General features: G+C 40.8%; 1 protein-coding gene across 1 annotated transcript; it reads right to left on the bottom strand.

Moving 5' to 3' along the window:
• Window positions 1–737: 737 nt before the first annotated feature.
• Window positions 738–19933, bottom strand: SPTY2D1 (SPT2 chromatin protein domain containing 1). The gene is made up of 6 exons (XM_051803807.1): window positions 19793–19933; window positions 10722–10836; window positions 7726–9321; window positions 6308–6464; window positions 5585–5662; window positions 738–4321 (listed from the first exon to the last, which is right to left on the bottom strand). The coding sequence occupies exons 1-6, from the start codon at window positions 19850–19852 to the stop codon at window positions 4225–4227; spliced, it is 2103 nt and encodes a 700-aa protein (XP_051659767.1). The 5' UTR covers window positions 19853–19933; the 3' UTR covers window positions 738–4224.
• Window positions 19934–22556: the final 2623 nt, after the last annotated feature.

The raw sequence follows: 22556 nt of genomic DNA, 5'->3' as shown, positions 1-22556 counted from the left end.
GCTTCCAGAGAAGTAGCTTTACTGGCTGGATTAAGATAGTAACTCAACGTAGAATCACCCTCCCTCTGAACAGAACATATTTGCTTTGAAATAATGGCTGATAATGACTGATTACAGCTACTAAGATGCATGAAAAATCTCGAGGGAATTCCATACAGGGTAATTCCAAAGAAGGTCAGATTTCATGTTTTCAAAACAAGGACGCATTAAATACTGATTTGCAATACAACAAAATATTTTTTTTTATGCACAGGACTGTGCAAATGCTGCTGTTCAAAGAAAAGGCGGGTGGGCTCACTGATGTGTATCCTTTCATCCATTTGGAAGTGGGTCACAGCACCAGCTGATCAGAACAGTCACTGCATTTACTTCCCCCTGTCAAAGCAGAAAACCTTTCCAGAGGAGACAGCCTCCAAGGCAGTTCACATTCCTTCCACGGGAGTAAGAGAAACCAAGAAGGATGCTGCTTATGAAACTGCAGGATGGAAAAGATTAAAGGCAACGGGTACACTTGTGTATATGATCATTCTAAAATACATGTACTTCCAAATACAAATTATGTCATAGCCTAAACTGCAAGAGACACCAGTAGCTTTCAGATCTTTTCTGAAGGCTTAAGTGCTTCCATTAATTTTTCATACATTCTTGCTGGCATTCACCTAGAACAATTCTAGGTGAACAGAAAGTAATTCTGATAAATCTCCCATAAAGTAAACCAATGAGAAATAGCAGCAAAATGTTTAATGCCTGTAATTTATTGTATACATACTCTGCAAAACTTATATGCATTTGGTGTGTGCAAAAGTATACACCTCTTTGACAGCACCAGAAAGCAGTTAAGCTATGTACCAGTTTTTAACCTGATTTGTCACATTGTGTAAAAAGACATTGTGCACACATGATATCCCCAAAGGAATAAATCATTGGCTAACACTAGAAGCACCCTTATTTACACACTAACACTTTAATATTGCATCACACCCACTCACCAAAATAAATAGAAGTACATTCATCACAATTTAAACACCAGTCTCTCCATATATTTATTTACTTTGACATGTTTTGGTCTCCAGAAATATGCTATATCTAGAAATATGCATCAGCTACTAGATCATGTTACAAAATGCAAAAAAAAAAAAATAGAAAATTAGTTTTCCTGGACAATATTTTGGGCTTTACACAAAAATAAATCCAGATTTCAATAGAGATCTCATATACTTCTTGAAAGATTTTTATTTTAAAGCACAGCACAGAGTTGCACACTAAGGCTTCCTGTGATATGCAAAACCCTGGCCTCCAAAAGATGTTGCTGTAAAGTGAAATACAGCTCAAGTGTAAATACAAGACATTTTCAAAAAGTAGTCATCAGTAGAAAGTGCCCTTCATTTGATTTAGCATTAGCAGTAAAGAAGTAGCTACCTTAATTGTGCAATCAAAGCCAGACCTGGAAGGGTTTTATGAAACGTATGTCATTTCACACTCTCAAGTTTAAGGATATAGAATCTGAGATAGCAGAAACCAACCAACCTTTTTATATTCCTACATTCAATACTTTTTTGACACAATTTAGTAAAAAAGGCACATTGTCAAACAGTGAATTAAAAATCTAAAAACCAAACCAGAATTTCCTTAAATACAATTAAATCATTAGCTGAACATCTGATCCCAATAAACCAATAAAAGCATTCTTCCAGTTTTTCTTAACCTCAAATTCAGATGCACTTCGGACAAGTACTGAAATACTGTTACTAGATGAATACTATTAATCTGGCAAACAGTAAACATGTTTTTGGATACAAGGTCAGGAATTACAAAAAACAAGTTTAGTTCCTTCCTAGCTGATTTACAAATATGCAACAAATGCAAGCACATTAAAAGCCAAACATTTGTACAAAACATGAAACCTATTAGCATCCCATGCCAATTATGAGAAAGTACTTCTTGATCATAAAATTACAAATGCGTCCTTGAATAATTTTTCATATGAAGTAGACAAAATTTAAGCAATGTTCACTGTGTGAAGAGACAGTTATACAGTGTCTTAGGGAGGCTAGCAGAGTACATTCCAGTCACCATCTAAATGACAAAGTGCTTTACAGATTAAGAAGTTTAACTGATCTTGCGTGCTTAAATAATCAGAAAGTGGTGAAATATTCAGGTTTTATTTAGCCCATATTTGTCTGAAATGCAGATTTCATTCCCAACTGAACCAATTTCAAATTAATGTATTTCTTTTGCTTCATAAGAGACTTTTTTTCCCCAACCAGGTAGGAAGTTGCTCAGAGATATAGCTGTCTGGGTTGACAGAGCTAGAGTCTTTTCCAGCTGAAAAGAATTAAGAAGTAAAAACCTAGAACTTCATCATGGTCCCAATGTTCATTGTCTTAAATGGGTAATTCTAGAAACCAGGATATTTCCAATAGGAAATTTTAGATGGTCCCAATGCAGCAGAGAATACAACACACTTCTAGACAGTGAGGTTACACTATCTTGCATGGTCTTAAGTGCACACACTGAGAAACAGTTTTTGTTAGTTAATAAAGTTAAAACTACAGAGGAGCAACAATGGGGGCTCTGTGTCAGTTAATACTGAATTAGTTTATAGAATCTATACCATTAGCTTACTCACATCAATATTTTGCTTAGGCAGTGAAATCTCATGCCATTGACAGAACACATCTTAACAAGGCAAATCTGTTTTTTCTTACATTAAGAGTCAGATGTTTAAACTTGAGCAGCTTCCAAGACTGTTCTTTACAGGTTGCTATCTGAACTGCTTCCTAGAAGCAGCACTGTTAAGAACAGGCCTAATAGGAAAGGTTCCTTTGTCATTTTTCCACAATATAAGTTTTCCTTTTTCAACCCCCCAACCAACACCCAAAGCCCTTTTTGTACTTTTCCAAGTATTTCCAGCATTAAAGCATAATGGCCTGAAGCAGCTGAAGATAGATACTATCAATGGAGTTCTGGGGCTTGAGGCAAAGCTGAGTAGTGACACTGGTGAACTTTGAAGGGCAACCTGGAGAAATCAAAGTAGATGCAACACCAGATTTGAGCTTCAGACTCTCAGTCCTGCAGACTTACACAAACCCTGCGCTGATTGTAAACAAATTCAGTTACTGAAACAAACAGTCTTTAAGTGCATAGTTAGAAATAATGTGCAAATATGGGCATTAAGGTAAGTAACTGAACTAACTCTCCTGCTATACATAATAAAGGTTTTTGGCTCGATGAAATCAATCACAAGTATTAACATGAAGTTGTTAATATCGAAGAGCTGCAAATGCATTCTAACCAAATTTAATTCTGATGTGCTTTCTAAACATTTAAGATAATTAGATAGTGACTGCTTCACATTTTAAATAACACATTGTATGTTTAATGTAAGAAAAAACATCATTTGTAAAAGCAGCAGAAGCTGTTAAACAAATGTGAATATCTACAGGGCAGGAAAAGAATTTCCAAGCACATGCCTCGAGCCCAAAAGCACAAGTTACATACAAACACTAAGAATTCTTGTTTTCAGGGTGTGTGTTTCTCATACTGAATTAGACTGGCATTGGAATTCCAGACACAGCAAAAGCCAACAATCTTTTGGCCATACACATAACTGTACAGTTTGCAAATGACATGCCCTTTTCTACTTAGAAATAAAGAGATTCAAATTATTTTTATGGGTCCTCAAATCAGAAGATATGCAGCACATTATTGCCTTAAACAAAACTTTGGCTGAATTTACACCCAAGCCGCTGCTGTACAGAAGATGACATTTCAAGACTTTGAGGCTCATGTTGGGAGACCAAGTAGGATATAAAGCAATTTCTCTAATTCTCAAGAAATATCAGGGAACAAGAATGCTATTCCTTTCTTTCAAGTGAATGCAAAATTGGTTTACTGGTACGTGGCCCACACAGTTCCATGTCAGTGCATAGCTAGTCAATATTTCTGCTGGCATTTTGAACTGGTTTAATCAATGGAAACATCTATTAATTTTATTCCATTTAATATGCATTAGTGCATTAATGTCTTTATAAAAAAACAACCCTGGCAAGTATTAAAAATAAATATCTTATTTAGGTCAAACTAAAGCCTTGCTTTTCAGTACTTTAATCCCTTTAAATACTCTTTTGCCCTCTAACAAGCAAATGGAAACTGAAATAGAGTAAGAGATGTACGGAGGCAGAGGGTAGCAGAAACATGAACAAAGTCAACACCGTAAGCCAGTTAACGTGTCCTCAGCTTCTTGGACTGTCTCTTGCGTTTCAATTCTTCTTCTTCCCGTCTCAGTTCCTCGAGGTCCTCCTGAACACCGAGTCTCAAGCTGCCAAATAAGATTAAATCCTTTACACTGCTACTCAAGACACATGAAGTTTTACTTTCACCCCTCCTTCAAGAAAAGCAATCCTAAAAGTACTGACTTGAACAATAATTTTAGAAGAATACAGCTTTAAAAAAAGAAAGATTTTATCATTAGATTAGAATCAAATATTTTGAGGGGAAAAAATATTTAAAACTTCTGTTAAAAAATAAAGATTGTGTAATAAAAAAATACATAAGGTCTTCTTTTCCTCCCAAAAAATAGCTACTGAAAAACATCCATCAATTCTTGCCAATATATCATCATACAAGTCGTGGCAGGACTGATGCTCATCAGTTTCTAAGAGCCACCTAAACTTTTTACACTGGCAAGGGAGTGAATGGATTTGTCAAACAGTAGAGAAGTAAAAGATTTTGTTGCACTTCCTGGCTTGAGGCACCATATACACATAGCTACAAGTTCCACCCTCAGTCCACCTGACTCTGATGAACAGGTCCATGGAAGAGATACTGATAATACAGCATGTTCTACCCACCTCCCTGAATTCAGGAAGCTGCAGTCATCCAAATTAAGGACAGAAACAAACACAACAAGGATCTATGTGATAAAACTGGCTTGCTGAATGATTTTTTTTCAATCTGGCTTAGAACAACTATAATTTAAGTGGACTTGCTTGGTTAGAAGTTCTTCATTTCAAATGTGCTTTTAACCAAGCACTCAGTGAAAAACAGTTGAGCATGGAAAAGGGTAAAACTGAGCTTAACTGAAGTTTCTCAACTCCACTGCCTTTATGCTGCATGTGTAGTTAAAAGTGAATCAGGAATTCAACTCTGCAAAAACTCACTCTGGGTTTTCAACAGAGGATTTGGTTAACGGCAATATCACTTAAAATTCCAGTTAGTTCCCCTAACTCCATTTAACAGACTACAGATTTGCATGAGCTGCAGCTCTTCCTCAGAAGCAAGGAAGAATAAGAACACTGACTAACTTAACAAAGATGCAAGTTTCTAATGCTCAAGGCACCTTCTGAATAACAATATAAAAATTTCAGTAGAACAAAAGAATTTGGTGTCTCCGTGAATTCCAATATCTATAAAAAACTCTTATAACTTTCACAAATCTTATCCTACAAGCCATTAAAAACCAAATCAGTTTATAACATAAGAGTTGTGCAGGCCCAGAGGCCAAAACCAATGGTCAAAACCAATATGAAAATATTAAGCAATAAGCTTCCCAATTTCTATCCCAGTTTAAACCCATGCATACCTCCTAGCTTCTTCTTTCTGTTGCTCTCTCCAGCTGCTCTCCATATAACGTAAGGCATAGTCACTTTCATCTTTGTACCTGGAAGTTAAATATGAGTTTTCAGAACACTAAAAACCATCAGAGTGCACAGTTAATGAATTCACACCCCTTCTCAGAAAGAACAATCACTTGCCTGCAGATTTTAAGGTTTTAAAAGAACGTAAGTTACAAGCCTTGAAAATGCCTGTTTTCTTACACTTATTGTCAGACAAGAAGGAAGTATTTAAATAAGCCAGCTAAGAGCCTTCACTTTCCATCAGTTCCTAGGCATACCAAATTAGGTCCTCTCAGAGCAGGTGACACTATTGCATTTAGCAGTTCATACTTGGGCACTTACATCTAAAGAATTCTGAAGTACTGCAGACTGCTACAGAAGGCATTTTAACATCCAGTAATAAAGAGTTGCTATGAATTATCCAGGTGAGACAACGAAGCTGTGCTGTTTTCCAGTGATGTCCTAGGCAAATTTTATTGCTCCCTAAAAGAGCATTGTAGGCAGTGTGAAAATTCAAGGTATCTTCCGCAATAAGCAGCAGTAATGCTTGTTAAATTTCTTCAATGCGATACAATTTCTGGATACCTGCACTTCCCCTATTTCTAAAACATTTTTATTTGTAGAACTACATTAATTTCCATTGTTCTACTGCTTGTTCTGCAGTATTTTAGAATGGTCATTTTTCTTACCTTTTCCGGTCATAGCCAAATATTTCCCGAATATGTTTTGATATTTCTTCCTGGGGTTCCCCTTCATCTTCAATGAAGTCATCCATTTCAGAGTCATACTCGTCATCATCATCATCTTCTATTTGCCTCTTGTAACTAATTGGTGGTCTCCCAAGACCTAAATGGCAGGAGAGCAGAAAAAAAAAAAATCATGAATAACATGAACATTACATTAATTTAACAGGACTTCTCCTTGCTATACCTTGGGCACAGCCATTTTACATTGGGCTTCAAGGTAGAAAACTTCTGCCTCAAGTTAACTAGCAATTCTCAGAAACTCAGTAAAAGGAAAGACTTCCTCTAAGTTGTGCTAGAGAAGATTACATATCAGTATCACCAACAGCATCCTGAGGAAACCACCCAGCAGATGTCTTCTTTGTTCAGGGTTTTCTAGGCATGTATTCACTATACTCCACTCTGCTTGTTCCTGACCAGAAATAAATTTTTAGAACTGCTTGTTACTGATAAGATGAACTTGCCAAAACACTGAAATGTAAAACCACAGAGAGCCTGACTGATTTTTCAGTCAGTATGTACCCCTTCAAGCATCTGTTATTTATGACACTATGAAATATTATAGACTAAGTATTATTAAGTGATGCTAGAAGTGAATTCTTTTCCTTCTAACAGCATTCATATACCAACATCCATCACAGGCTGCTTGGTTTCCTTTCATGTAATAATTCCCACCACCTGTATTTCAAGAGTTATGAGCACAGGCAAAAATAAAAAGTTGCAAAGCAGAAAAAACATTCTACTGTTAAAAGCAATCTTTAAAAGGCAAATGTGGTATTTTCTCCAAGTCTCCCTAACTGCATCTATAAATAGTCAAAAGTCTCTTAGTGACCTCAACTCAGACATGCATAAAACATACAAAACAATAACTAAATGAATGTCCTTATTTTGGCTAGGATAGAGTTAATTTTCTTCCTTGGTAGCAGTACAGTGCTTTGTTTTGAATATGAGAAAGGTTAATAGCACACTGATGATTTAGTAGCTGCTTAATAGTGCTTTTTCTCAGTCAAGGACTCTTCAGTTTCCCATGCTCTGCCAGTCAGCAGGTGCACAAAAAGTCAGGAGGGAGCACGGCCAGGACAGCTGACCTGAACCAGCCAAAGGGATATTCCACACCACAGAACATTGTTTGTACCATGCATCATGTGTTTCTCCTACATTTTACTCCCCTTTCCTTAAAATTATTACTGTTGTCAATATTATTACATTTACTTCAGTTATTAAACTGTTCTCATCCAAGTTTTACCCTTTTTTCCAGTTTTGCCCCCACTGGGGGACAGGGCAAGTGAGCAGCTGCATGGTACTTAGGTGCTACCTGGGGTTAAACCACAACAGTGAAAAAAATCTGCTCTACAAATGTATACCTTGTGGATGAAGCACAGGTCTATGCCCTTGAAAAGGTCTCATTCCATTCATCTGTCCATTGCTAGGTCTTGTGACTAGGTTTTTAGAAGAAATGGTCTCTGACACGACAGTACACTTCGGTTTTACAGTTGCACCTGAGCCACTGCCTGGTCGCCCAGGTCCTGCGCTTGTGCTAATGCCTGGCCTTCCTGGTCCTGCTCCCAGGCTGCTGCCTGGTCGCTTGGCTCCTGTGCTTGGACTGATTCCTGGCCTTCCTGGTCCTGTTCCCAAGCTGCCGCCTGGTCGCCCAGGTCCCACATTTGTGCTGCTGCCTGGCCTTCCTGGTCCAGTGCCCAAGCTGCTGCCTGGTCGTTTAAGTCCCATGCCTGAGCTGCTGCCTGGTCGCCCAAGTCCTGTGCTTGAGCTGCCAGTCGGCCTCCCAGGCCCCACGCCTGAGCCACCTTCCAGTCGCCCAGGTCCTGTGCTTGAGCTGCTGCCTGGCCTTCCAGGTCCTGTGGCTGAGCCGCTGCCCAGTCGCCCAGGTCCTGAGCTTAAACCACTTCCCGGCCTTCCAGGTCCCATGCCAGAGTTGCTGCTTGATCGCCCAGGTCCTGCACCTGAACCACCTCCAGGATGTCCAGGTCCTCCTTTTCCTAAGCTGCTGCCTGATCGTTTTGCATTGGAGTTGATTCCATGCTGAAGGGCAGCAGTATTTCCTGGTTTTGCATGGGCAGGCTTTTTCAGGCTGGATTCTTTAGCAGATGGCAGCCTTTGAGCCCCATTGGCCATGGGTTTTGAGGGTGGCACGTGAGAACTTGAGCCAGACTTCCTAATACCATTGACAGGTAATTTACTATGACTGCTACCAGTAGAGCTTTTTAAGGAGCCATTTTGTGGTTTTTTTTCCATATGATCAAATCTGGAGGAAGATGATGACCGTGAGTGTTTTTCAGTCAATGCTGGTGCTTTGGATTTCTTATCAATACCACCCATAGAAAGCGACACATTGGGTTTTGACGTGGAATGTTTATCTACCGAGCTTTTATTAAGTTTTGCATTTACAGATGTTTTTTGAGAAGACATTTTTTTTGAAGAGCTGGATATCCCTGTAGTCTTAATCTCCTTCTCATCTTTCCTATGCATTTCTACTCTTTTGTTTTTGCGTCCCAAATATTCCCTCTCTCTCAATTCTTCTGCTGTTCTGGGTCTCTCTTCTACCTTTTTCACTGGTTTTATTTCCACTGGTTCATATTGTTTCTTTTCAGCAAGCCTCAAGAGCTCTGTAAAGTTCAGAGGTGGTGGTGCACTTTTGGGAGGTGCCTTTGGTTTCACTGCAGCTTTGGATGGTTTCTCTTCATATTCTTCTTGCTCATGTTCAGATTCAGTCTGACTGTACTCAAGTTGCTCAGTTTCATCTTCTGTTGCATACTCAGCCTCTGGGGCCTGAGCAACATTCTCACTCGTCCTCCTCTTTTTAGGCTTCTCTTCAACAGGAATGCCATTATAGCCATAAAAATTATCCTTTGTTCGTGAGGCCATAGCTCTTGCCTTTCTGTCATGTTTCAGTTCAATACGCCTTGCCAAGAGTTGCTCTTTCTTTCTTCTTTCTTCCAGTGCTGTACGAAAACCAGGAGAAAGTTAGGCAAAAGCATTACTTTTTACTTCAATTTCTTCCAAACTGATAAACCAGTTAGGACAGTAATTTAAGGATATCTGGCTCACAGGTATCCAAAATAGAACAGAAAATGACCAGAGGTCTGCCAACAGGGCAGGCTAACCCACCTGTATAAGCTACTCCAACAAAGGCAAGCAATTAAAACAAATGCTGTTATGGCAAAACCCACTAAGGTCATTCAAGGGAAGCAGCTCTCCAGAATGCCACAAAAACTACAGAGAAGCACTGTGCAAGAAGGTACAGAACGAGTTATGGGATCTCTGGGTAGTAGAGGGAGTTCTGAGACTGAGCAAGAGAATTTTGAGACTTTACTATCAGGTGTCTAAGGGAAGATGAGGAAAATGAGGGAATAAAAGAGTATTGGGGGGATAAGAATAGGGAAATACAAGTGTGTGTGTGTAGAAGCATGCAGGGTTGATACAGAAGCAGTCAACCACAGATAAGCAAGCATCTGGTCACTACACATGTCTGATAAGAGACTATCTCCACAGTCTGTCTTACACTCTCACTGAACAGTTTTTAGCTCTTTTCTGCATGAGTATGCTGTCTTACATCTGCGTGTGGTCCACTGACAAAATTCAGGCTGAACTAGCTGGAGAAGAGGTAAGAGATCTGAACACCAAATACCGGAGAGACCAAGGGTGTGGGGGCTAAATATCAGAAAGATTCAGGAAAAGCATAAATTCCTAGAAAATGGACTGGGCTACTCATTGTTTGGGTGCTTGTAAAGGTACCATTCCCTGTCTATATTATTTCACTGTCAAGGGCTGTGACTGTGTAACATGAGGATGCAAGCATTCCTATATGGAATTCATGCTCAATCTTGCTTCTGGGTGCACCTGACAGCAGGAATAAGGAGCAGACTCACAACTGGCCCAGGAGAGGAAGAACACCCTGGGCCATCCGGTCCATCAGATTTAATAAAACATCAGAAGCAATGTAATATTAGTTCATTCTACAGACTATTTAAAGGAAATATAATACAGTGGAAAAAGTGTGGCTCAAACAAAGCCTCTGACATATATATTTAAAATTCAGACTGTATTGATACACTAAGTTAACATACAACAACAGAAACTCTTTCCATTTTTCACACAGATGAAGCTTTTCAAACTTAAGTTACCAAAGTCCAGATGGCTTCTTGTGCTCTTACCTTAACTACTTCTCAGTAGTTCTAAGTAAGACTACTTACTTAGTCCTGGCTTTCCCTAAGCCCCAGGAATTTCTGTGCATAAATTCCAGAAACAGACACGTAGCCATATTTACAAAAGCTTTGAATAAGGAGGCAAATCTCAAATGAATCAACAAAAGTCTACTATAGGAAATATTTTGGACTTTTACCTTTTTTTCTTTTTTCTTCTTCTTGCCGTCTGAGAAATGCTTGCACTGCTGCAGACTCTACACCCTTGACTTTTGGAACTTTTTTGGGAGGACCAACGGCCAAACTGTACCTTTTCTGCAAAGAACAAAGAAATAGGTCAGAAGAGTTAAGAAATGTAAAAATCAGTTTTTGAAACTGAGGAGTTGCATAATAGTCATGTATTTGACTTTAAGCATAGAAGTGGTCCAGAATATGCAAACAACAAATTCCCACTGAAGCCGAGAGTTGTTGGATACACTTCACTCCTAGATGTACTTTGTTTCAGGCTGACTAAGGAACAACAGGCCTCAAGTCATTGGGGAAAACCCGCAAGCTAGAAATTCCCTGGCTCCCATACAAGGGACTAGAGGTATCTTGAAATTTATTTTGAAAGGTGGTTTCAAAACCCAGAAGAGCAAGATAACCGAAGTATTGAACAAGATACAAGCACTAAAAATGAAGACATCTATCTTGTCTGTACTGTTGACTAGCAGCCAACTACCTCACCCTCTAAATATTACCATCAGGATGGGCCCAAATTTGAGCTCTGCCTGAACTGCAGTTGAACTGCTCGGCAGGTGACACCTCCTGAGCAGGGACGCCTTTCAAGGTTAGAGATTCCTTACCTGAAACTAAGAGACCCTTCCTTACCCAAGGCAGAGGGATCCCTTACCAGTGACAGCTCCTCAGTAGGTGACTGAGAGCATGCTGAAGTAGTATGAGGAAACATTAATTCCATATTATTATAAACACTGTATGGATAATTTCACTAGACAAAAACCATTAACCAAGTCTGAGACTACAATTGGATCCAGCCACACCTAGGCTCCAAAGGGAGTTTAGAAAGCAGTCAGCTCTGAACCCTGTGATTCAACAGGAAGGTGCTCCTCACTCTTTGCGTCACCAGTCTCAGAATCATTCCAGCTCAATTTGAACTCTATTTTCCTTTGTGTGTTTCTTCCAATGAGTATTTATTAAGATGAACCTTGCATCGAACTCATAGAACCTTGTCAAACCACTGTTAAAACTTTGTCAAGTCCCACTGAACTTACTGAACTGTCAAATTATTATTTTATCTCAAAATACATTGCTGCAGGTCTTCTTAGTGAGGTACTTTCTACTCATCTGTGTCAGGGATTCACTCAGCTTTTGGAAGGAATGAACAGGAAACCAGAAAACAGGAAGGGAAACAGAAATGAGTGAAATGCACTGGACTAATAAGGAATGTAATGGCTGCATTAGTAATGGAATAAAAATATTTCAGTTCAGCCTTAGTCTTTGACCAAGCAGGAACCAAAAGCAAACTACAGCTCAAGCTGCCAGTCAGTTCAATTCCAGACTGCAGGCTTACAGCTCCATTTTCAGATTGCTTGTGGACACTCATTTCAGTTTACCTAATTCAGCAAAAATAAAGAAATCAACTCAAAAAATTTAATTATTCCAAAAGTTGGAATGGACTTTATCAGTAGATCGATGTAAAACCAGCAATACTGATTTTAGTTCCTGCTGACAGTGACTACTGTATATCAAGGAGTTACTGATCCACACAGTAGGTGACCTGAATGGGTCCAGGCCTGCACTCCACTTATCGCCCGAGATTAGTGTGTGACCTCAGCACTAATTGTGACAGCACACACAGCCCACACCTGGCACCTGGCAATTATGGCACTTGCATGTGGTGTAATTTGCCAGGCAAAGACAAGGCTCCAGAGAGATCTTATTGCAGCCTTTCAGTACTGAAAGGTGTATAAGAAATATGAGGACAGACTTTTAAGCAGAGCCATCAGCAACAGGACAGGGGGTAATGGTTTAAAACTAAAAGAGGGTAGATTCAAACTAGATATAGGTAAGAAATTGTATATGATGAGAGTGGTGAAACACTGGCACAGGTTGTCCAGAGAGGCTGCAGATGCATCAGATGCAGATGTTTCCCTGGAAACACTGAAGTTCATATTGGACAGAGGTCTGAGCAACCTGATCTATTTAAAGATGTCCCTGCTCATTACAGGACTGTTGGACTAGATTACCTTTAGCAGATCCTATTCCATGATTTTATATCATATCTTGAAGTGAAGCAGCATGTTTTCATATAACATCCTTTTCCTTGGCAGAGGAAATGATAAATTGTGCCATTTACTGCCAAGGACATCCTGCAAAAGCTCTAAAGACTACAATGTTGGTCATTCACACCATGGACAGGATTTGCACAGTTTGCCATGCCTAGATGTCTGTCCAGTGCTGTTCAACTTGGGATTCCCACAACTGAACAGATGCAAAGTTATCTATGCTACCCCCTTTTTTGCTTCCCCTGTTAAATCCGATAAATTTTAATCAATATCTTAAGAGATCAAGTGCCTTTCTTACTGGGATCTATTATAACAAACACTTACCCCAATGTGCTATGCCTGTTCAAACACTGCCTTTCACAAATGTACCAGACTCTGCTTAAAATGGAAAAAAACCCCAAAGACTTTTTTTGAACTTCTTCCCACAGGCTACAGAAAAAAACCCCAAAGCAATAAGAACGAGATAGTTGCAAATATAAATACAATAGAAACCAGTTAAACCCAGAAGCAGCTGGAAAGCTGGGTTTTTTTATTTTAGTAGTAAGACAATAGATTAAAATCTAAACCAAGATCTCCCACATGAGACATTAGGATCCTCACCAAAAGAAAGCTGTGAAAAAACAGTATCACTGAAGAGCCACACAAGTCAGCATTTCCATATATTTATGCACATGATCATCCTATCCTCATGTAGCCTTACAGAACTTAAATAAAATAATTAAATTATAATATCTGGTAAAGAAACCTACATCCAAATCTTTTAGAAGCAATAATCAGGCAGGCTAGTGGCATAACTCTCTAAAAATTCCAATATCACCCAACTGAAGCCTTCATTCAAATTTCTGATTAATTGATCTGCAGCATATTAATAGATCCTTTGATTACTTTAATTACTAACATGCAAATCCATACATTATCTTGAATATACACGCACTAAGAAGCAAGGTTCAGAGGCTCATCCCCGAACTGCAGCCAAAATTGACTCCAAGAAAGGCAGCTACAATACCAGCTACTTGTAGCCTTGAGAAATTTCTGAAATGACTAGAACAGAATTACAAAGCTGCACCATCCACACACACTGCAGTAGTAAAACCTGCAATGTTGCCTCATCACACTGAAAACCTACTATAGTCACGCTCATTTACTGAGCTTCACCTCTGTGTAAGGAAGTTTACAATCTGAGAACTGACTTTGTTGTTTGCACCAAAAGCATTCCAAGATCTGACTGTTCAGGAAACCTGAACAGTGATGCAGTATTGCCTCTCAGTTTTTGCTCAGATGTGGCCCATGACTCAGTGTCCCCAACTAATCTGGCTTACTCCACCTGAATTGGAAAAGAGAGAGAAATCCACTCATTATTAGTCAAAATCCTTTCAGAAAAAGGTTGAAGCAAATTAGAACCTTAGAAACCATATTCGGTGTTTTGTAGTATACTCACTGTAGTATAATGATATATATTATACTCATCTTAGTATAATAATAATTAGTATTACCATTTACTAATTTTCTTACGAAGTCAAATATGCCATGTTTTGCCATTGGTAACCTAATTTGGCAAAGCTTGGTTTAATTATTCAATTTCTACAGAGTTTTTAAAACCTGAGAATTTTCAAGACTGAGGATACAGCTGGACTCTATCTTAAGGGTCTTTTCCAACCTAAATGATTGTGTGATTCTGAAAGAGTTTTATGCCTAAGGAGCACCTTTGAAAACTGCTAAACAGCAGGGACAAATGTAGATTGATCTATTCTGTTAGAAAACCTTATAAAGAATTAAAGTGATGGGGAAGCAGTTTTCAGGCTTTGTTTTGCTGTACTATGACCAACAGTCGTATCCAGGAGCAGGTTTGTAAAGCAGCTTGACAGACAAGCTGTTTTCTGACTGCCACTAACATGGCACATCATGCAAAATTCAGATTTAAGTCTTCCTATCACTAGCATTTCTTGGTATTGACTAGCAACTGGCCACACAGCTAAACAATTCATAAATTAATACCCATTTTCTGTACAGGGAATCACTACTATTGTTGACACAAGTTTCATTCACTTTCATTTAGAAATAAAATGACCTGCTTAAGTAGTCTTTTTAAAAGCACTGAACCATGCACATGTTCCACAAACACTGATAAAGTGTTTGCATGAACATGCACCAGATTCCAGATAAACCAGACAAAATAGGCCAGGGCATGTCACTTCATCATCTAAGAAGCAGCAGCACTACTCTGGCTTTTTATAACTATTGCTAGGTTGGTTAAATCAACAGAGTAATAGAAATGCCTTCAGGAGAAAGCAGGTCAAGCTGTTCCCAGAACACTGCACTATTCGAGTTGTAAACATGGATTATTTGCTCTGAAGTCACTGACTTCCTTCAAAACATGGCACATGATCCTGATACAGTTGCAGTTACTTCCATGTCAGCACTCAAGTGCCAGATCTTGGACTGTAAAACAGAATTTATAAAATAATTGTGAACTTTGTGGCATCCAAATGAAGCCCCCAAAGGCCTAAACCAAATACCAGCCCCAGACAGAAGCAACAGCAGTAGTATTGCCTTTAACAGTGATCAGCATTTACACAGGTAGTAAGATAGGACTGATCAATTCTGCCAAACCTGGTTCTCACCTGTGCAAATAATTATTGCTGTGGGCTTGCACACACAATGTAAAGACAATTCTACTTGTGCTATTCAGTATGGGCAGCTTGCAGAGGCTCTCACAGGCTGGAGATTTTTTGGTGTGCTCCCTTTTCACTAGCACGTTGTGACCCCTGTGTTATATTACAACACTTTTCCTCTTCTTCCTTACCATTCACCAAGGCATGTAGCCTTCTCCAATGGGAAGTCTGTTTCCCCCTAAATATTCTGCAGAGTATAACTTTCTGGTAACATCAGCAATGGTTCATTCACCATATACATCCTTGTTTGTGTCACTCTTTTCACAATACCCTAATACCAGTTCCTCAAAAGGCCACTTTCCAAACTGCAAGTGGCCATTGGTGTAACTGCCCAGGGGCCTCTGGACTGGTATTTCCAAGGCCTCTGCTACAGTCTCACCACTGGGTTCCCAGCAGCTCCCTCTGCATTCTTAGAACATGTGCACACAATGATTTCTCAACTACTGCTTTCAATATCTAGTAATAACAAACTAAATGGTAGATAATGAGCATGCTTAAATTTGTTTCCCTTCATCTTCCAACAATCCGTACCAAGAGAAAGGTTTTTCTGATATGAGTATTTTAACTATCAGCTCACACTGCTCTCCTCTCCCAAACCCAATTTAACCGGGTCGTACATTTTATTCCTAAAAAAGCAAAAATAATTTCTTAAGATTTTTGCAAGTGTTGCCACAATATCCAAGCTGAACCATTAGCTGGAAAAAAGGCAGAAATTTCTTCTATTAAATGTTGCTTCACACAGAAAAAAAATTAAACAGATACTTTATGCCTTCCTTTCTGTAGTCATGTGTTAGTCCCCACTTTCATCTGCTTTTGCAAAAAAAGAGACCAGAAATAGAAAAAGTTGAAAGTTGAGAGTAAAAGCCCTCCTCACCCCTGCCAACATTTCACACTGTGTGTCTTGCAGCTCACACATGGAAGCTGACATAATGCAAAGCATTTCAGGCCCTGTTTTGAGGCAAGTTGTAGCACATAATAAATGCACACACACTGATCAATAGGAGTCTGATCCTACAACAGCCTGTATTTCACAGCCATTCCCCACTATTTCTCTTGCAGGGCTTCTCTTGCCTATGGGCAAGCGTTCAATAGTTTGTAGAGTAGAATCCCATGGTCAGGCTCTCTAGCCCAAGGTCCTCCTCTGAACAAACTCTGGGATTCTGCTAGTGTTTCACTTCATAAATACTTTGTTTCTCATAGTCACCTGTATCTATCAGCTTCACTGGGGGCTGTTTTGTGACACTAGGTATCAGTCTGACTGAAACTGAGACCTCAGCAAGTGCTGACGTGGATGACAAGATGTTCCCGTTTTGGGTCACCTCTTTGTGGTTAAATGATATTCTGTATCAGATTTGATGTGTCAATTCTGAACACCAAAGATTTGTCCTCAGTTAAAAGGAATTGGGAGCAATTTGAGATAATTCCTAATAAATTATTAATAACAACAAACATTAGGTGAAATAAAAGGTTTCTACTGTGCTCAGTTTTTTTTTTTTTTTTTAAACTGCAATAAAATTTTGTATGTTAAAGAATACGTATGATAAAAATATCTGGAAGTGCTTCACCACATCCATAGCGTCATTTAAAATTTGTGGCATAACAGTAAATCAATTTCACCAAAAAGAATGACAATGTATTTAACTCTTACTAAAATCAACATGAAATCTCATAGCTTTTATCATGTCTAGTCAAAGCAAGATCATGTTGAAAATCTAATGAACTGCTAACATGAACATATGTAACAAGATACAACAGCAAAGTCCCTATGGAATATTAGGTGATAAAAACTGGGGCTCTACTCAGCAACTGCTAGGAAGATTATTAGCAGTACATCATTAATAGCTTAGACACTAGTTCATATATGTACTGTTTTATTTAGAAACAAAACCTGATGCAACTAATAGGGCACTAAAAGGCTGATTTCAGCAATGTTCCTTTTCAATCTGGATTTCCATAGGAAGATGAACAAGCAGATTTGTTTTTACAGGGACATGACGTAATATCTGCTTTATCCAGGTCCCCCTTTTACAATACAAGGCCATATTGTTTCTTAGAGTTTTTATATAGTTTCCACTTTGAAGTACTTGTATAATGCATGTATAGAGTTTAATATTTATTACTTGTGCATGTCACTACTTTTCATTACAATGGGCACGGAGTATTTAATTCAGTGCACTGTAAAGTTTAAAATAAACTTCTCAGAGGGAAATTCAGGGGATATGCTCATTAATGTAGGAACTAACATTTCTGGAAACCTAGTAGCTTTACATACCAGTAAATTTTGTAATTTGTTTATATGGTGTTTTTAACAAAAATATTCTCAATTAATTATATTCTTCTTATACAAATACATTTAATATACTAGCTTTAATGTAGTGGAGTTACTTGGCTGTCCAAAGATCATAAAAACTCCATAGGCTCTCTTTTAAAGCCAAGCAGCTGCAGATAACCTCAAGCTGTACCAAGTACAGATCTCCTTTTGCTCGGAGGCAAGGGCCAACTTTAGAGTTAAAACCTGCACCACTAATGTGCTAAACAAACTGCTTCAGCTATGGATTCAACAGCACTCTCACTACATGAGTTAATTAGGAATTAGCAAATCCTAATGCTGCCTTTCTAAAAAGAGTAACTAAACCCTCATCCATTGCACAACAAGTAGGATTGCGTCCCTCCACCACCACATCCACAATGGAGAACATGGCAGATATTTTATCAATTCATCATCATGAGTTATAAGTATTGTGGCAAAAAAAAATCGTGGCACAGTACATTAAAGCTGCATGAGAAAACTAAGAATGTAATGAAAAGCTTTAAACATCTGAAGTAAGAATTACAGTAACCCAGTGACAATTTAGTGGAACAGCTTGTTTTAAGACTAATAAAATAGGCATTGAAATATCTTAGAGTATTTCTATATTTGATATTTTAACATTTATGTTACAAACCAGATGTCTAAGTAGAGTCAGAGACAAACTAAATGTGCTTAAATTTAAAAAAGTATATTTTATAAGATTTTAAAGACACGATGGAATCTAATTAACTACACATATCTACCATATGGCTGGTACATATTATCAACTGGCCACAATATTAGCAAGCATTACCAAAGTTCTATTAGTGATACAGATAGACTGAGATACTCTGAATTCTACAGTGTTTCCATTTTAGTGGTGTCAGAACTAATGAGTATGATTTTTTTCTGCTTTTCCCACTGTTTATGCTAAAAACAACTACCCCTCTCATCTACACTGGTTTAAATGAGCTAATCATAGAAACCTAAGACTCTGGTACTCTGTTAAAGAATAAACAGAAAAAATGTTTCCCTAGTTGGTGGCTACCAAAGAGCAAATATTTTTTATCCAAATAAGCACGCATGACTTATAATTTGGGTCCTGACAGAGGAATAAAACCCAGGATATTAATATATGAAAAGGCCACAGGCCCTTCCTACTGCCAAATTTCATCCAGCCATGCAAGTTATTTCACACAAAATCCACATTTTACTGATATCTTGAACTAGAATGCAAACTGCTGAAGTACAGATCTCAGAATATATACCAAATGCCCTCTGCCAATCATCCCCCACAGCGTTGTTACAGATTATTCCTTTGCAATGGATAGAATCAACTGGGTTGGAAAAGACCTCAGAGATCAAGTCCAACCCTTGATCCAACACCGCCGTGGTAACTAGACCATGGCACTAAGTGCCACATCCAGTCTCATCTTAAAAACCTTCCAGGGACGGTGAATCCACTACCTCCCTGAGCAGCCCATTCCAATGCCTGATTACTCTCTCGGTAAAAAATTTCTTCCTAAAGAAAGACGTCACACAACGCAGCACATCCACCCGAAACTTGTCACTTTGTCTCCGACCCGCACTTGAGACGTGGCAGACTTCTGCTTCCAGAGCAAACAAAAGGACTTATCCGACTTTTAGCCACAGGCTTCCCCCGCAGCAGCGCTTCGCTCTCGGCATCTCGGCACTTCCAGCGGCCAGCAGGCGCCAGCCCCGGCTGCCCCCTCCGAGCCCGGCCGTGCCGGGACCTGTTGACCGAAGGGGCCCCGCTCGCCCCCTCCCCGCACACAGACTTCTCCAGCCCCCACGAGCGAGAGCCCCCGGCCGGCAAGGCGACAGGCCCGGCCGGGCCCGACACCAGCTCTGCCCAGGCGGGGGCCGAGGCGGGCAGGGGACCCGCATCCCGGCGGGACCGGGCGGTGCGGGACCGGCGCCACCCACCCCCCCCACGGGCTGCGACCGCCACCGCGCCCCGGCCCCGCGCTGCCCCCGCCAGCCGCGGCCGCCCCGCAGCTCACCGGCACCGCGTTCAGCCCCTGCTGCTCCGAGGCCATCACGAGAATATTGCGGAAATCCATGGCCGGGCCGGATAACCGGGGGGCTGCGGCAGCCGCCCCGCTCCCAGCGCTCACCGCCCCCCGCCCGCCGCCCGCTCGGCCCCGCTCGCTTCCGCCCGCTGATGCCCTACCCTTTATATAACCTCGCCTGGCGACGGCGTCACTTCCCCTGTGGCGGCGCCTCGCCACGGGAAACGGGGCTGGGAAAGGAGGAGGGGAACGGGGGCGCTGCCTCACGGGAGCCCCGCGGGATGCCGGGGCCCGGGGATGCGGCGGGGCGGCCTTATGAGCCCACCGGGGCCGGCCCCGCCGTGCCCTGCCCGCCCTGCCCGCCCTGCCCGCCGCCCCCCGCACGCAGCTGCCGCCCATGCGGGGCTGATGATGCCGCGGTCTGTCCCTTCGCACTCTCCGGCTTCGCCCGCTGAAACGCCTCGCAGAGAGGCTGTTTGCAAGGGCACGTAGTGACAGAACAAAGGGGAATGGCTTCAAACTGAAAGTGAGCAGGTTTAGATCAGATATTAGGAAAAAAATACTTTACTGTGAGGGTGGTGAGGCACTGGAACTGATTGCCCGGAGAAGCTGTGCATGCTCCATCCTTGGAGGTGTTCAAGGCTAGCTTGGATAGGGCTCTGAGCAACCTGGTCTAGTGAAAAGTGTCCCTGCCCATGTCAGGGGGGTTGGAACTAGATGATCTTTAAGGTCCCTTTCAGCCCCAACCATTCTGTGATTCTATGAATATTATCCCTGACCTTGGCATGGGGATGTATCCCACTTTTTTCTATTATTTTTTTTCAATAGCTACTCTTGGTTTTTCAGTGGTGGTCAGGATTGGGTTGTTTTGAAGCAAAAAAGCCTTTTGGGGCAATGACCAGTGGCTCCAACTGCACCCTGGCACTTGCCCCCATTCCCAGCAGTCAGCTCCAGCCACCAGCTTGGCCCTGAGGGGACACACGCCAGGCAGAAATCCTGTAACAAAGGAGGAATATGGATTAAGTTTCCTCAGTGATCTCTCTTGGTTTATCGAGTCTTGAAAATCAGTGCTTGGCTTCTAGGAGTGTCACAGTTACATCAGCAGTGTGCTCCCAGCTGCAGGAATACTGCCTGATAAACAGGGCTCCCAGGAGCAATGCTGACTCTCAGAGTGGCCAAACAAAACACTCTGTGTGTGTATGTACGTTCAAATATTTTTCCAGGTCTCTAACAATCTGGAACATTGTGCAAGAACACCAGCTGACTGAAGACTCCTCCTCGCTTGCATTGGATATCAGCTCTTTTCCTAGATCTATTATCTGAGATCCATCTGAGTAAAATTACTCTACACTGCTTGTCATAGAAACCTGGGCACTGAAAGGAAGTGTTTTTCCTTCATTTTGTCATTCTTTAACATAAACTCTTTAACACTGCTGTTACTTGACCACTCTTCACTTTCAGTGCCTCCAGTTCCTTCCTGGCTTTTCCAATTTCCCTTTGCCTCTTCAGTGACCTCACTTCCCCCCCCCCCCCCCCCGCATCTGAAATTCCTTCCTGAGTAGGGCTATAAGCCACATTGCAGCCTGGTGTAAAGATGCCCAGTGAGGCCCTAAGTGAGGGGAGGAACTGGATGATTTATTTGAGCCAGGCACTGCACCAGTTAAATCACAGGGCTTTTGTAGTTCTTGAACTACAGATTCAACTGAAGTTGTTTCTGTAATGCTTACTCCGATATCTCTGCGTGGCACCACCCTGTGCAGGGTAGACACTCCTCCCGATCTCCCACTGCTTTTTCTTGGAACGCAGTCCTGATGTAACACCTTATCCTGTAACAACTTGATCCTTCTCTTTCTTCTCCTTTTAATTCTAATCTCCATAAGACATTTCACTGACTTTATTTCTGACTCAGATGTGATCTACTCTCGGTTCCTGCCCTCTTTATATTATTACTTTCTTTAATTTTTCAGCTTAATTATTTTTTAGTTTTAAGACTTTCTAGTCAGTTTCTCTTCATGGGCAGTTATTGGTTCATCAATTTTTCTCTCATTTTTGTAATTCTGTTTCCCTCTGTGGTACTGTCAATAAGATTATGATGCCATTTTCTGGCAGTCTTATCTGCCACCCCATCACTGCTGTGGTGCTTTCATCAGAATTTCCCTGCACAGTCTCGAATTTCTTGTATCTCCACTGTGCCCTTCCTTGAGAGGCCTCTTAGTATGACTCAGATTCCTGTATGACAACAACAGTATTGACACAGTGATGACTGTTGCTCTCTGACTTTTATGTTTGCTTGCTTTGGAGAGTTGGCAGGAACACTTGGCTAAACGAAGTCTTCATTTTGCTGACTGCAATCCTGAAGATGAGTGGAGAAAATCTCTCCCTGCATCTAAAAGAGGAGTTACGGCCAGGCCAGGGGATGGCAGGAATGGCATTTCAGTCACCTGTTGCATGTTGCTTTTTATGTGTGGAAACCTCTAACTACAGTTGTTACCCTTTCCTGTAAATGGCAATACTGTGACATCACATGTCCCTCAGCAGAGGGGATTTACATCTGTGTGAGGGCCGATGGGAGAAATAATAACCCTGTGTAAACACACGCTGCAGGCATTTTATAGGGCAGTAGCAAGTGACCCTGAGCTGTGTCAGGATTCCCAGATCGCAGCTATGGCACTTAAACCCAGATTGAGCTCGTGTTACACATCAGCACAGCACCTTGACATAGTCCAGCCTCCTTTTCTGGCAGATGTGCAACAAC

Source organism: Manacus candei, unplaced genomic scaffold, assembly GCF_025592945.1.
Source record: "Manacus candei isolate 608988 ecotype Guabito, Panama unplaced genomic scaffold, ASM2559294v1 h1tg000060l, whole genome shotgun sequence".
Classification (NCBI taxonomy): Eukaryota; Metazoa; Chordata; class Aves; order Passeriformes; family Pipridae; genus Manacus; species Manacus candei.
This window is presented reverse-complemented; position numbering and strand designations above follow the sequence as displayed.